This window comes from Strix aluco, chromosome 8 (genome assembly GCF_031877795.1).
Source record: "Strix aluco isolate bStrAlu1 chromosome 8, bStrAlu1.hap1, whole genome shotgun sequence".
NCBI lineage: Eukaryota > Metazoa > Chordata > Aves > Strigiformes > Strigidae > Strix > Strix aluco.
The window spans coordinates 12,349,120-12,366,206 of NC_133938.1; the positions used below are offsets into that span (position 1 = coordinate 12,349,120).

The 17,087-nt window shown below is 41.6% G+C and overlaps 1 protein-coding gene across 10 annotated transcripts in view; it reads right to left on the reverse strand.

Moving 5' to 3' along the window:
- The window catches only part of ST3GAL3 (ST3 beta-galactoside alpha-2,3-sialyltransferase 3), a 202,714-nt gene that overhangs the window by 61,991 nt on the left and 123,636 nt on the right, over positions 1-17,087 (reverse strand). For all 10 annotated transcript variants that reach the window (XR_012624126.1, XM_074832220.1, XM_074832228.1 and 7 more), the window contains one exon: positions 14,010-14,104. Coding sequence is in view for 9 of the 10 variants with exons in the window: in XM_074832220.1 (XP_074688321.1) it covers positions 14,010-14,104 (95 nt within the window). In the remaining variant the exon portion in view is untranslated. The remainder of the gene's footprint in view (positions 1-14,009; positions 14,105-17,087) is intronic.

Genomic DNA, 17,087 nt, shown 5'->3' on the forward strand with positions numbered 1-17,087 from the left:
AGCATAGACATACACACAAATTAAATGCATTAAATTGTAGAAGCACAATGATTACACATAAATAATTCTATCGACTATGGAAATTTTTGAGTCTGCTTCCTTCTAGATTTTGTCCTTTACCCCTAATTTTTCCATGTCTCTACCCCATAAAGGTCCAAACTCCTTTACCATGACCCGTCCAGGGCCAAGAAGCAGCAATGCTTTGGCTAGTCTGGATTTACAAATGCACCAGTAACTTCAGAATGGCTGTACTGGGTCCGACAAAATGTCCATCTGTCTCCAAATGCTGACTCTTAACTGTGGCCTTAAGCAGATGCCTAAGAGGAGCATAAGAAAAAAAGCAAACAGACATAATATTTCCGTGAAATTTTCTTCTACCATTTAATTAGTTTCAAATCAGGAATTTCATGTGTCAGGTATGCTTCTATGTATCTGGCAACCCTCGGTGCTTTCTATTCCATGAGCTCAGAATCCTCCTAGATCCACATGGACTTTCAATCACTTCCCTTTCCTGATTTTGAATATGGCTGCTCTGACCTTCATATATACTGGAAAAGAATGTGAACAATTAGTCCCCTTCCACTTTCCTTGGGAGACTGTAAATATCTATCGTATCCTTTTCTTAAATGTATCGGTCAACTAGTTCAAACGTTCTTAGGAAATAACCAGTCAAAAGGAATAAATAAGTCTCATTTCCTTACAAAAGATTAAAAATGACAGAGGAACATTAAGAAGACTGACATCAAGTGATTGTTTACAGTGAACTTAAATAGTTTTCCTGATAGACACTACTTAGTGCAATCAGCACAGTTAGGGGAGTCCCTTTCAAATAAAGAGCTCTGTTCTTATTTTCTATATCCCTCTGCAGAAACTATAGGATGAGGGTGTGGGATGAACACCGAAGCCTGAGGCAGTCCATGTGCCAAACAGCTTTGAACCTGACAACAAGCTGGTGAGACACCCAAGGCAGACAAACAAAGGTGATAAACAGAAAACTCTGACAGTTATTTTTAGATTTGGGGAAGTTTTTGACATGGTATTACCGAGAGCCCCTGCCAACCATTACAAGCTGGGAACTGTGATTACTTTCAGATCATATTTTGGAGTGGAGTAAGGAAAGAGGCAATTTGTAGGGTAAAAGCAACATACTAAGAAAATAGTGGTTTTGTTTAATTTTTCTTCATCTGAAGAATTTCTTTTGACGCACTGGCAGCAGGCTCCCTCTCCAACAGGAATGCTATTTCCCTAAGTCTGCTGCAACAGCAGTAGGTTGTTGTGACCTCTAATGGCACCATGCCACAGTCCTCTCCTTGGCCTGTCTCATACACTGACTTTTACTGGACAGTATACGTTACTGTGGTTGTTTTCCCACACTCTCAGAAAAGAGATCAAAGGATTGCATGTCAAAGGCTGCAACCTCCCATCTACCAAGCTTTTCTTATGCCAGGTTTGTTCTACCACCCACAAGTTAACACCCCACACTACTTGGAAGCCATCCGTTATACTATATTAAAAAGCACATTAAAGGAATACAGTTGACTAACGCACTCAAATAATTCTGGTTTTTGCATCTTGCCAGCTAATTAGTAATGCCTTCATAGTGAATGCTCAGGAATGAAATGTGACTACTTTAGGACTGGATAGGGCAGCATTTGGGATGGGGATGGTCCCCATTCCCATCATCCAGAGAGAAAACACAAACAAAACAAACAACAATATAGGACATTCAGTACTGAATACACATACAGATTATGAATGGCCAAATGGGAGATATCTCTTCAGAAGCCCCACAGTCCAAAAACACATGGCATCACCAAGGTTTGGAAGTTGCACAAATCACAGTGCTATCATTCAAAACTGCTGAATGAAGCTCAATAAAAGACAAAATACTTCACTGCCAAGTGTTGACTCGCAGCAGGAATGAAGGTGGCACAGATGCCCTCAGTGCCAGCTCATCTAGTCTCCCTCATCAGAAGCCAGAAGCAGGAGTCACAAGCAGTAACATGAAAAGCTAATGGCTTGGGCAGGTGAGAGGCACTGGATCTTTTTGACTGAGCTGGAACTCTACTAGAAGATGGACACAACACGACTGCTGAGGTGGGCACTTACATTTGGCACCTTGCTCACTGGCACTAGGATGGAAGGACAAGACCTCCTTCAGAAGGAGCTTCTGTATGTTCTTGGGGCAAGGTCTGAAGATCAGCAGATGCTGCTGTGGCTGATCTGCAACCTTCTACAAGACAATAAGGAACCACTGGCAGCATCTTTTACCACAGCTGGGTCAACATGGAGGGTCAGTTGAAATCACCACTGCAAAGACTACTATCACAGATAGTGACACGCAGAACACAAAGCAGTGTTCATCTCCAGACTATGACTAAAGAAAATGAGGCACCAGGAGAGCAGGTGCATTATGTGAAGTTAATTGATGAAGCATGCTTTCTTCAGAGCGAGAAACTGAAAGGGTGATGAACATAGTCTGCCATCTGCCTTACTTACCTATGTACTGAGTGGTAATAATGGGTGCAAGTACATTACAATTGCTACAAATTAAAATTCCTTCCTGTTTCAAGTAACAGGATTTGTGCACAGCCACTGGCTGAATACTGATCTGGCAAGGACTGAAAGCAAGTTTTGCAAGGATAAAAGCAAGGCCAAGTCTTCAAGACCCAAGTCACTGAGACTGCACCAGTGTTTGCACAACATGATTGGTATCCCCATGATCTAGGCAATAACTGACATGTTCTATCTTCATGCAGTAGCTTCTGGGCAGATTAAAAAAAAAAAAACCAAACTGTTCTACAGAGCAGTGGCAGAAAGGCTACCAAACCAGTTTTGATGTACACACTGATGCTAAACTTCTAAACAACTTATACTAAACCATTACCTGATTTAGTAGCAAATCTGATCAGCAGCAGACCTGGTATACTGCACCTTGGCCACTGAACCCCTCCACTGGACAGCAGTGCAAACAGCTGGCACCCAGGGCAGCGAGTTTCTCTGGGGTAGGCATATTCTTAAGGGAGAGGGATAGAGCTCGTGATTGGGACCTATTTCCACTGAACACAACAAAGAACAGAGCAACCCAAGATCAGTGTTTCAGGGGAACACATGTTGTTCCTGATAACTGTCAGCTTTTCTCCATTCATCCATCAATTTTATTTTCTGTTCTTTTAAAAGCACCAGCCGTGTACGGCCCTTGCTTTAACGTGAACCCATGCCTAAAAGAAAGATTGTTTTATTAGGATAACAGCTATGCAAACAATTTGTTTTGATTTTTTTTTACCCCCAGATGGTTTACCCATGTTGTGAAGAAACCCTGGCATAGATGCAGACACAATGTCAGCCCAGGCACAACTTCTCTCTTGCTTGGCAAGCAAGAAGAACAGACATAATGGTGGGTGTGCTCTGCCTTGAGTACCTGTGCACCAAGGAGGGGCCAGGAGGGGCCTGAGTATACATGTTCTGAGTACTACAAAGGAAAAAATCCTTCCTGTTACAAGCAACAGGTATGCGTGCACTCACTTCTTGCTTCCAGGGCCCAGGCACACGGCCAGCTCAGGTGTAACAGAATTCATTAGCTCAGACACATCCTCATTCAAACAGGTCTCTCATTCTGTGAGGGCCATTTCCAGTCTGCAAAAGTTTCTGCTACCTTTGTTCAATGCAGAACCCCAGCAAATCAGCTCAGCAGACATGTCAGCACCATATGCCCAGAAATGTGAACCATGGAGAGAGCACGGTGCAGAGACCTGCAGGGTTCCACGGAAGGTCAGCTCAGACCAAGCAGAATGTTTTTATTACCTGCCATTCATTGCTGGCACAGAGGCAGCTCCTGCAGATGCAGCAGCTCTACATCATGTTTACCCCAGACAAGGAGAGCTGGCAGCACTGTACCAGGGCTACCTTGCACTCTCCATGGAATCCTTCAGACATACCGAGCAGGCAGGAACAGAACGGCTCAGGCAAAACCATGCACTTCTTCCCTGTCACTCTCCTCCCCTAACCAATACAAATTAAAAAGATGAATTCATCTTTGAAAAGCATTTAATCTTTGGCCTCTTCCCAGCTGCCAAACAGGCAGCCCAGCAGGTGCTAATTAGCTGCATGTTTTGTGAAATACAAACTTCCCACTGGAAACTGAATTCAAACACCAAACTCATCTCATGCAGATCATCCAACACTCATTTAGTGGCCACAGTTCTGGTAACTGCTTGAAGGCTGAGTAAACCCAACAACAGTATCTCTTCCTGCGTACTGTTCCTTCTATTCCTCCTCACGAGATTCAAGGCAGACGTTATCAACGCTAAATCCTTCCTCCAGTCTGTAGTCAAACACTGATGTTTAAATGGCAATGCAGTGCCATCAACCTTATGGCTACAGATGTGACCTGACCTCAGAGTGGCACACATCTCAGCAGCAGCTCACTGGCAGCCCATTTTTTTGTGTTAGCTCCAATAGTTCACATCAGAAAGAGCAAATTGTAATGCAGTGGTTCTGCTTATGGAAACCATCCGTATGGTAGGCATAAGAACATAGCGTACATACACAGGGAGGAACATTTGTGCTGTTTAATTCTAGTTGAAGTATTAGGCAAGTGAACTTATTCCAACAGTAAAAATATGTGGCTTTTATACAGCTCCTTCAAGTCAAAGGCTATAAGGTGATACATGCATATGTAAACATACATGCATATTCCTGAATTCACCCTCTCAGGTTCTCCACCTGTTCTCATGTCTGAAAGCAGTAAATGTCTTTACACTCTGAGAGAATCAAACTTACTGAAGATCATAAGGCAAGTAAGTGACATAACTAGGAACAGAATAAGGCCTTTGACTTCTAGATAAGGAGCCCTCTGCAAAAGCTTTCATCTTCAGATAGTCCTCTGGCTTACATGTTCTTCACATGGGTCTGCTACCATCCTTTAATGATAAATTAATGGAAATGAATACCAGGATCCTACGTTTTCACCCTCACTTTCTCCCATTATTAAATAATGAACACGTCACCAGGGCAAGCAATCTACTGCAGTTTTCTGCAGCTATAGTTTGTTTAGTATATTTTTTTCTTGTCATGGAGAATTTAGATTATTGGGGAGAGCAGGAGATTATTTAAACGATTCATCTATCAACCATTATGCACACACTATTACTATACAAACAAAGCAAGAAGCCTCTGTACCATTTCCTCCCATCTAGAGGAGGAGTTGACTACATTTATCTAAGAATCCTGAGTTATCATGACATATTCTATCAGCTTTGCCTTATAACATCAGAAGATTCAAAAGCAGCTCAGGATTGCATGATTTCTCTGAATGCAAGTATGTCTTGACTTCAGGCTGACCCTGAAGTTTTCAGACGTTTGGAAAAACTGAAAGTAAATAGAAATCAGGCAGGCAGTGACCACACAGTGAGAACCAGCCTAAGTCTCAATTCTAGCCTTTTTCTCTGTTATTTATGTGGAGAAGGGGAGACCTTCACTGTAAATGTCAACAACACTTAACATCGTTGTTTCTAATGCATAAGCTTCTCGCTTGCATCATTAAAAAAAGATGGGAGACCTTTCCACTCCACAGGGCTTACTACGGGCATCTCACAGGGTCTACCTTCTGTCTGCTTTGAAAGTAGGCAAATTGGGCTGTTCGTCACTCTCAAATGGCCAAGAGAAGAGGCTGTAATTTTTCAAGTTGCCCATACCAGCCATCTTCCTCAAAAAATCAGCAAGCCTACATGCCCTTCTTGCCAGCAGTAAGTATTTGAATACCATGCATTAGGGTCTCGGAAGAGTGTACTGGCTGCAGTTCTTCATGTTTGCCCTGTGAGCTGTGGTCAGTGCCCATCTCCACAGCTGGTCACCCAGCTACCACACCTCTAGTCAGCACTTCTACAGGGCACTGGGCATCAGCTTCAGCTTTTGGGAATACACTGACCAGAGTGAGGTTGACAGACATCCCTGAAGCATGCCAGTCTCTTCTGCATATGAGTCCCTGTCCCACGATAACAGAATGCCAGGTGTGTGTCAGCTTTGTGGGGAGAGTAAGCTAAACATTATCAATGTTACTGGGATCGCAATATTTACAAACAAGCTGTGAGCACAAACTCAGTGCATACAATTTTTTTTTTTTTTTTTTTACACTACCTGAAAATTCAGCTCGGTATAAAGTTTCTTCTTCAGCATTTTTTCCCTTAAGATACCGCCCCATACAGGAGCCAAGGAGCGATCTTTGACAGAAGGATTTGCCACCTTGGTGCCCAGCATGAGGCCAGGGACCCAAGTCCCACCACATTTTCTGTCCTCCAGCTCTCTCCCAGAAACACCATGTCCAGCTGTAGATACACAATATTATTTGTATCTTAGCAAAGGTGGGTACCCAGTGAGTACAACAGGTATGAAAATGAGTCTGAAATTTGCTGCACCATTTCTTTTTACTATTGACCAGCTAACTTCATGAGGTCTGTGCAGGAGAAAGCAGCAGTTCCAGAACTTAGAAGCAAATTGAAAACACATGAACTGGCTCTCAAAGACAGTTAACTACAAACTGCAAATCTGTCCTCAAATCGCATCTTGTGTGTAAATACAAGAGAATGGTTACTTGAGGTCATTAGCTGTACTAGATTTAGGTGGTTTAACTGAGATACACCTTACAAACGACAGAACTTAAAATTGCCACTACTTTCAATATCCCAATATTTCCATTGATGATTTTTAATAGTATTAAGAGGCATATAGTGTTCCATAGATACAAAAAAAACAAAACAAAAGGAAAGACTGAAGATGCATGGTACCTCCCTAACAATTTTAGGAAAACCTAGCATGCATTAAATGTAAGTTCCAGAAAGCCCTTAAGGCCTTTTTTTATAGCAAGATATAAATAAAATACATAACATTTGGACTCTTCATTTACATCATAGTTTTGGAGCCTTTATGGATTTTTTTCAAGCTTTTCTTCACAACCAAGAGTTTGTTTTTTCAGAATACAAGCTGAGTTCCCAACATAATCCCAGGGCTTGGAAAGTTGGAACATTAATTTAAAAAACAATTATGCCAAAAAACGGGCAACATTTTGCAATAACTATGCATTAACCATTTTGATCCAAACTCAAGTCTGATGCACAGGAAGCAATAAAGCCTGTAGAAATAGGCTAATTCACGCCAAATGAAAATGGTCCTTGAAAGATTCACAATGTGCTGTCCAAAGACAAGTGGGAAAATAAATACAATTGTTATAGAGAGCTGTTCCTCCCTTTGTTGCTAGATTTTTGATGCCACTTCACAAGCGGCCAGGCAATGTCTTCAAGGCCAAAAATCTCAGTTAACTACTACCGTGTTTTCTAACCCTCCTGACCCTTACAGAAGCATTAAGATATGGCACTTCAAAACGCAACAGTCAGAAGATCTGCTCTTCCCTCTAGGAGGTAAAAGGCAGGAATAATATCCATGTCTCAATTGCATTTCTACACTTCTGGAAAGAACTCCAATATGGAGTCACCCAAGTAACTGCAAATTTGGGGTTTCAGATCTCCCTGGGGCACCCTTCCCTTCTCAGTGAGTTGGGAGAAGGACTATTCCATAAGTACATTCAACAGCAAAGCACCAATTTTGATTGAAATAAGGGACTGAACTGGAGGGTTGTACTTTCATCAAGAGAGCTCAAGAGTGAGAGTTGATTTAACTTCAAAACTCACAACAGAACTTCCCTTTAGAGGCTTTATTGAGTAATGAAAAGCTGATCCTCTACCTCTTCTGAAACTTTTAATTTTTTTTCCCTTCAAACCTCTTATTTAATTTCTTGAGACTATAAAATCAGCTAGATTCCCTGGGGAAACAGCAACATTTTTATAGTTATATTCTCGTGTGATAATGGCAACTATTACCAATTTTGGTCAAATGTAAAATTCGAGTGGAAACTAGTTCAGAAATCTGCCTCAAACTCAAGAAGAAATAACAATCTTGTGTTAATACCTATTCTGAACAGAACTAACGGCCCTACATGCTTGTGCTTCTTGCTTATTTGTTAAAGGAAGAACACAAGAACAACAAAAAAATGCTCACAGTAGGAAAATCATCTGTACAACAGAGTACAGCTAACAAAATAAGGACAAGGTTGGAGAATTAAAGCAGAAAAGAGACACCTCATTATCAAGCAGACTCAGTCAAATGTAGGGAAGGTGCCTGCATGTGGTACTCCAGCCTCTATGAAGAGCTGGAAGAGTAGGTTGGAAAAGACTTACTTTTCTGATACTTTTTCTTTGGGTCAGCTGTAAATTTCAATTGTGATGTCCAAGTGAGTATGTTTTCTCAGAGATAAAGTATTGCTCATGCCAAGAAAGTTGATGTGGAAGAAAAAGCTATGCAAGAAAAGAACAAGCATGAAAAGAAAGAGATTTTCTCCCGATAACATTTTGATATGCCAACTTTCACATGCCTGAAAACTTGACATTTTCACTGAAGATGAATGACCTCTCTCCCATGAGACTAATGAAACCACTGCTAAGCAGCACTGAACCATGGTTCTTCCCAGAAGCACTAACACAAAAGAAGACCGAGTACAAGAACAATTAACCATTGCACAATACATCTATTAGCACTGGTGCTCTGGGCAAAGACTTGATTTCTTCGTCACCAAATGTGTCACCAATTCCAGATGCCCCTCTTGTATCAGACAAAAATACAAAGTCTCCTGGCCAGTAGTACATACTACATTTGATAAAATTGTAGCACTTCAAACATGTTCTTAATATTCCCTTATCACAGTGGGGGAGAAATTGCTTCCTAGATTCCTAGTGGGAGGCAAATTCCAAGATGGTGACAAGACAGTCACTCCCAAAGAAATAAATATCACCTTCAAAGACCAACTGATTCAGGGCCAACAAAGCAGCCTCTCTGCTTAAAACAATCTAGCAGAACAAAGGTAGAAGTGAAGACCTATAATTACTGCTAAGCAATGACACAATTACTGACTAAATGCATGGAAGAGATATTACATGGATCATGTCTGTTTAGTTTTTTAGTGTATGCTGTGCCCTATGTTTTCACTTAAGTTCAAAAAAACCTGCAGCAACTCTCCCATCCTCATTACACAGAGAAGATGCCAGATATTAGCTACTCTTTCTTATGAAAGCCTTTTATATTCTTTAAGCCACATGTACTGAGAAATTCTATTAATAGTCAGGTATTTCTCCAGTCTTGTTTGTTGCCCTTCTCCAAATAAGTCTTTCCTTTTGCTTTAGCTACAGAGGTAAACTTGGGGAGGAGGCCCTCTGGGATTAATAATCTCACTAACACTATAAACAGTTTTTCCATTGCTTTTTCATTGACAAATTTAACCCTGAAAGCAGTGCACATGGTAGAGGATCTCTGCAACAATATGGACAGCATGTGCATATTCATACCTCCATAAGTTAACACTGATAAAAGCACTGCTAGAAAAGGGTACAAATACAAAAGAAGAAATTTCAATTTCAATTAAAAAAACCCCCTCCATGTAACTCATTTAAGAGCCTGAGATTGCTGCAGTCACTTTGCTCTTCACTGAAAAAGCTTCAAGAGCAGGCTTGGCGGGTGCTGGGAAAGAAGAATTCCTACAAGCAAATTAGACCCTCACAAATGGTGGAACGTGGGAGGCACTCCAACATCCCAGTTAATGCTGAAACAATAGCCTGGCACACAGGAGGGTGCTCGGCAGCCTGAGCTGTCCCCCCACAGGACATCTTGACATTTGTAGCTTTTAGAGTTTCAACTTCTTGCTACAGTTTGATCTTCTCAACAACTCCTAAAGTTGACTAATTTCATTGTGTTCCTGAATGACATCCCTCTCTTTGGCTATACACATGCTAATAAACAAATCATCAGCAGGGCACAGGCCCACACTGTCCTGCACGAGTCCATACTATTGAAGTGTTAGCACAGTCCCCAGTGGTTTTCACCAGGGCCAACAAATATCTTCCTCTATAATTCTCATGCATTCATAGGGTCACAGGTTAATACAGGACAGTGACCTTTCTTGGTAGGAAGCCTGAATATAGCCACCCTCTTTGGGGGTGGGGGGTGGGTGGGGGGGGTGGGCAGGCAGGGAGTTAACCTGTTTGAACCAAGAGCTCAACTGAACCTGTTTGAACCAAGAGCTCAACTGCCTTCAGGACCAGAGGACAACCATTTTATTTATTAATAGAGATGGAGTCATCATTTCTAAGTGCTCACAGTCACACATCCCATTTCTAGATTCTGTCAAGTCATACAGTGGGAGACAAGATCAACCTGGCAGTAACAGTCTCTTTTTTTAAAAGTGCAGTCAAATATGACACCAGCCTCTTGACAACACGGTCAATTCTTCATAATTTAGAAAAATCTTGATTCAGATTCTGAAAGAACCTCATACATTCATGGCCAGCTGCAGAAGTCACTGGGTGAAACCTAGAGCCATTGTTACACAGAAGGCCAAACCAGATACTTGTAGTGACCCTTTGTGGTGTCAAAACCTAATATACTCATGCCTCTTCAGAAATATATCTATTACTTTCCCTATTCTCTACAGACAGAGAAAGCAAGAATTCCCACAAAGGGCTACAGACATCTGTAATGAATGCAACGACACCTTCAATCTGCTGTATCAGCTCCAACACTCCTGACAGTTCTCAGCTCTGGTTTTGTCTCAGGTCACTGGGGATTGGGATCAAGGAATTAGAATCAATCCTTGGTCCAGATCTTTGGTGAACAGAGGCAGAGTCAACAAGTAAAACGTGTACTAAAACTCTCTGCCTATTTAAGACAGTTTAAGAAAAAGGTACAACTGCTCCTCATAAAATCCTCTTCATCTGTTTCTAATACCTTGTAGAACACACTCAGAGACAGCTGTTCAAAAAGAGTTTGCACATGACTTCCTACTGTGTCCCTCAACTCAGAAAGTCCTGTTCATAAAGCAGTAGGGTCACCACCTGCTTATTCCTGTGCTTCTTTCATTTAGCAGACAAGTCATCACCAAGGTGGTTGACTAGCAATAACAGCAGTTTCCAATCTGACATGAGATGTGCATTATTCCTTTTGCAACAGTTCATTTCAGAACCAGCATAATCTGGGGGTAAGTCTAAAAACTTTCATGTTCAGAACAATATTCACTTTGAGGGCTTCTACACACAAATGCTCTTGGAGAGAGTCATAAAACTCCGGTGCATAGGCTAATGGCCAAATCAGAAAATGACCAATAGAGAAAAGAAGCAAGTACTTTCATGAAGAAACGCTGTTAAGCTTTCTATGTTATGCTGAGTACTTTTTAGCACCTGGAGATGGAAGAACTGTCTTTACAACCAGACTCTTTTTGAGAAAAATTAAGATCCCTGATGAACTCTGTCAAAATGATCAGCATACTGCCTTCTCCTTGATATGATCGCCTTTAAAGCGGTAGTCCTGCCCTTAAAATTTCTGAGCCATTTCTGCTCTTTCACATGTAATTTATACAGACATGTTACTTCATATTAGTGCAGTTTAGTAGACAATGCTCTTCAAAAGCTGCTTTCCCCTGAAGATTGCAAGACTCTCTCTTGCAATCTCGGAATTTTTCTTTCTTGGACCAGTATACACCAAGTGATGGATGAAAAAGGACTTCTTTCAGTTTTTTTCAGAGACAAAGCAAAGAAAAACTTAGCTAAAAGTCTGAAGAATAGAGAGAAACTTTAACAAGAGAAGGCAGAAATGGTAGATTAGCCTCCAAGCTGCTAAGAATCTCTTGATTTCGTAACTTTAGTACTTTCAAGCTACCACAGATTAGTTTCTAGAAGTTTCTTGGAACATGCAGAATTACTGAAAATTAGCTCATCCTGTAGCTGTATTTCACACACACAAAAAAAGCCATTTTGCACTTGGACTAGATCACACTGACTTGCAAAGCTGGGTGATGTTAACCAAAGTTCTCAGCAAAATCTTCCCATTACCAATCCAGCTACAGTCAGTGCCTGTAAACACTGACCGCCTTTCCCAGTGTGATGCACGTCAGAAATCCCAGCTGATGGTGTCACAGGGCTTCCTAACGCACAGAGGAAAACTTCTGCTCATCTGTTTCAACACAGGCACATCCCTATACTTTCTCAGCCACCACAACTACTCTTTTTCCCATGCACATCCCAGCTCTGATAGTCTTCATCTCACACCAGCACATGACTGAGCTCCACACTGCCTGCCTGGGTCAGTTGTTTGGATATCATTAGATTGCCCTGACTGAAAGCTCTAATGAGGTGCTGATCCCATCATCCAATCACTCAGCTGAGCTAGAATGCATCTCGTGGGACAGCAGAAAAGACTGATGCAAGAATTCCAAGTGATGTGTAACATGAAAGGGCGCCATTCGCATCGCTAGGACTCACAGCCTGTCAGCACAGCCATTAGAAATCCTGGGCTACAGAGATTTATAATTCAACCCTCCCACACACAGAACTTGCTCCAGACTAAAACTTGGCACAAAATTCAGTCCCAGGAGGGCATTAAAAAAATAACCCATTCAACGGTTTCCGTCCCATGGCTTCAGCTCAGTCATTTAAATAATGGCAATTTCTCATTTCTCTTTTTAACTGAGGAAATCCAATATAAAACACCAGATTTACATAACATTGCAGTGGTGATACAAGCTGGCAACAAACCCAGGGAGAAGGCTGCCAGAGCCATTCCGTCATCCCCTTTTGGTGAATTTCTCCTTTTGGATTCAGTTTAACGGAATGATTTTTATTAGGTCTAGCTGACATCATGTGTAATCTGAAAATCCCACCTCCATGTTGGTCAGGCAGCTTGCCCTAGTTTTGTACACCTTGTGTGCCTGTTAGAAGGGGACAAGCCCTTCTGTGGTCAACGCAGCCTTCCACTTGTGCTGCCACTGTTATTTCTTTGCTGCAAACTCTGCTGGCTGATTTAGAGGACAGTAATTAGTTGCCTATTGAGCTGCAAAAGACTGACTGGACAAGGAATGGACATATACAAAACAAAGAAGGGAACTGATGCAAACCAAAAGAAATTTGTCAGTAGAGCCTTTGATTTGATCAGGGATTGTTCTGACAACTACCACCTGCTTCCAGGGAGAGAGACAGACCCAAGCCTATTGTGGCTGCAGTCCTTTCTCCACCAGGTATTTCAATTACTGGGGGGGCCATCTGTAATCTTGAGTTTGTCAATGGAAAAAAAAAAAATCTTGGTAGTTGATGCAATGCCACAAACACTTCTTAATAAACACATCAGACTTGAGGAAGTCTGCAAGTAAACCACCGTGGTGAGCATAAGCCTTCTGCTTCACCACCTAGAGATGCCTTTGGTAGCACACATCGGATAGCTATGAGTTGTGTCACCCACAAAATAGATCATCTGCTGGGTGGACTACTGGCTCCCATCTCATCACCACCAGCACCACTCCTGCTCTCTCCCACAGCACACCTGAGACACAGTCCCTGCTGCCATGCTCCCGCTGGAGGACAGGGCATATTACAAACCATCACCAAAGCATCTGAATAGGTTTTTCCTACTTGTTATACAAGTTGACAAGTCGAATAACTATAAAATAATTATATGACCAAATGTTATGAGAAGAAAATCAAGATTTGTATCAGTGGTCAACCGCAAGGCTCCAAAACTCAGAAAGAGGAGTCTTTCCTGTTTGCTAGAGAATTACTGACTTAAAGGTACTTTACATCAGTTTGGACTCTCTGCTGCTGTCAGCAAAGATGCAACAAGATGCCACGGCAGTCAGTGTCAAAATGCTTCTTCCAGAATGTGGTGGTAGGTCTAAATTGCCATTGTTGCACTGACTCTCCCCATGTACTAAACCATCCTCCCTAAGACCAGCCTCTGAGGTCCATGTTCCAGCTGTGAAAATCCTTCTTGCTTTCTGAGAGCTACATGTACAATATTTCTCTTGAACAGAGGAAAAAAGCTAAGCCCAAGGAACCATCTGAGCTTCCAAAATGGAAGAACAATATGGGGCAAGCATCTGCAGAACCACCTTCTTTTCCAACAGCTGCACAGTTTTCTCATACCTTGTCCTTTAATTCCAAAGGGGGGTACAAAGTCCCTGATACGTGCCCATTTCCTGAAGGAATCATCCAAGAACATTGGTGCCGGCTTCGAGAACCTGAGAAAACCAAAATGAGAGAGAAATTAACTCCTGAAGAAGGAAGGATAAATTTTTGTAGGGAGGTTGAGAGAAACCATCCCTGAGTGCTGATTCTACATTCTCACTGGCAATACAGTAACATGGAAGATTTTTATTTTTACCCAAAGGCACCTGCAATGGAACAATTCTGCCAGAATTTGTGCCATGAGTACACCCAAATCAATCAAGTCACAAGCCTGGCAATCACTTCCACTCAACAATTTAGAACTTCCCCACTATTGTTTTGGTACGGATTTAGCTACAATAAATTGTAAATTGCAACCAGAGTTTAGGCAGTTTTACTTCCAGCTTTGTAAACACAAGCCAATTTATGTGTTGTCTATGTGAGTGTGTGAGGAAGGGGTACAGAGTTGCCTTTATATTGTTCATTACATACATGTGTGCTGCTCTGTGCAGGTGTGAATGCACTGGGCAAATGTGTGTGCAGAGCAAGGCTGGGGTTATCTGCTCTCATGGCTGCTTCTGCCTCACTTCTATGCTCATACACAGCAGCTATCGTAACACAGGCAAGAAAGAAAACAGTTCAGCAGATCACGAAGCACAACTTAGTTTACAGAGAATGGAAATTCAGTACAGATGTAGGTGTTTTCTTCTGCATTCATTAACATATAAATGATTCAAGAGAGGTCCTTGCCAAACCAAACAGTTGTGATCTATCCAAAATCACTTATAAAAGAGAGAACTAGTCCTTCTTAACTGTGTCATTATGGGAACACATTATCCTAATTACACCCTCAACAGACAAACACAGCAGCTACTAAAAATTTGTCTCTTCTAGAAACAATTACTACAGTGGCCAGATAGAAGGAAACAATTAGCAAAAGAAACTACAGAAATATTAACTTTCATATGGGACCATTTCTGAGTATATCAGGATCACTGCTAGAAAATACGCTAATACTATTAGAAATCTGTTCATTCAATCATATCAAAACAGTAGCAGAGAAATTCTGGATCAAAATCAATCACACTACGCTATAGAAATGAAGAAAGGAAGATACTGCACATTCAGAGTCAGAGAGTACATCTCCACTACAGCCATAATGCAAGTGCAATGTACACGCCTCTGAAACACATACAGCCTGGCTAACCTAGGTACTGGTAGCGGGGATAGATGTAACGCACCAGCTTAACCCTCTCTTCAAGCTGTTTTTGTGTTCAGCATGCAACTCCATGCTACTGCAATCAGATAACTTTTGGACTGGAACTACCTGATTTAAGGTAAACTCATCTACACTGCACCACAGCCAGGTACTGAGCAACAATGACAGCACCAGAGTGAGGAAAGGATGGAATGAATTCTGTATTATAAACTGCTCAAAGTACAGTCCTATCACAGATGTCTAGTAAATTGGAGGTTGCAGAAATACCCGGGAAGGGGGGAGACCAAGAATATTTAAGAAAACAAGAAGACTCAAACTCACCCATGCATACTGCTTCACATCCACCCATGCATATCTTTAATAAGATCATCTATAACCATAAAAGCAGGATGCACAGATTACATGGCTGATCTAGAAGGAAAGGAATGTTTTTCCAGAGCTGAGGATACGGAAGGATCTATATAACTTTTCTGGAAAAAGGTGGGGAAGATGTGTTAGATATATTAGAGCTTCTGAAGATCTTAAGTGAAAAACAAAAAACCACAGGCCTATTAAAAAAAAAAAAAAAGAGAGAACAGGATACAATAATACTCTAAAAATATCCTAAAATATCTGGCAAATTAGTTCAATGTTTTTTCAAGCACCTTGGTGCACTGAAATGTAAGTATTATGTTACTCTAGTAGGTCTCCAAGGAGTTATCTCCACCTCCTTCCAACATCAACAGGAGGAATCTCTGCAGGATTCTCATACAATGCAAGAGCTTCTATAACCTGACTGGCTGTTGGCACAGATGTTCACAGCTCCTCTACAGCTACCACTTGAACTAACAGCAGAAGCCAGGTCTCACAGAATGGTTCCCATTCTCTCCAAGCAGCAGCCCAAGTGGAGAATTGCATTGACTGCATTGCCTGAGAGGGACCAGCACCTTTGGGCTGGTTTGTTTGGTCACTGAGCAACTCTGGTTGCTGCTGTGATGTGCAATCTTCAGGAAAAACTTGGATGCTTCGGAAAAGATATATATGAGGAAGTTTTATTCCCCTTTCAAGAATCAAGAGGATTCCCTTACAACAATGCTACAAAGTAGTGCAGTGTAAATAAAAAACTTAGCCAGTTTAGTTCGCCTATTCAAGAGCACTGCATGAGAAAGAAGGTACAGGCTGTAAGGTCAGCCTAACTCAGAAGTTGGTATTATTTATAGGATGCAATTAACTGGCCTATTTGCAAGTCATACACCAGGAAAAGACAGCTTACAGCAGTCTAACATGGAGTACGGAGTGTCTCTCCCTAATGCAGATTCTCCCTTACAAGGTGCCTGGTAAAACCGAAAGGAAGGTCAGATCCTCCTGGGACTACCCGGGCCCCGAGGGGAGTCCCCAGAATCAGCTGGAGCACTAGCAGGATTGATGTGATGCTCTGTGGTGTCCCTTCTCCATGTGACGGACGACCAGGGGACCAAAGTGATACCCAAAGAGAACGGTGAAGTGACCACTGGCCTTTTTATTTTATTTGCTACAAATAAACTTAGGGATTTTTCTAGCAAAGAACACAATAGCCTTAGACCACCTACTATTATTTGGTAATATTTAACACTACTGTACACAGAGCTAGGGAAACTGACTTTTAATTCATACTTTTGCTTCATTTAAGAGGGAAGGAACAGTTTGGAGGGAAATATTGTATCCATATGGGGGAAAAAGGAGCAAATTAGCGGATATTTAGCTCCCATAAATCTTGAAGGTAATTCCATTTTGGAAATATTAAGAAATCATGAATGCTGTAAGCTCATGATCTATGAAAAGCACTTTGCCATTTCAATAAATCAGAGCAGGCCAGAATC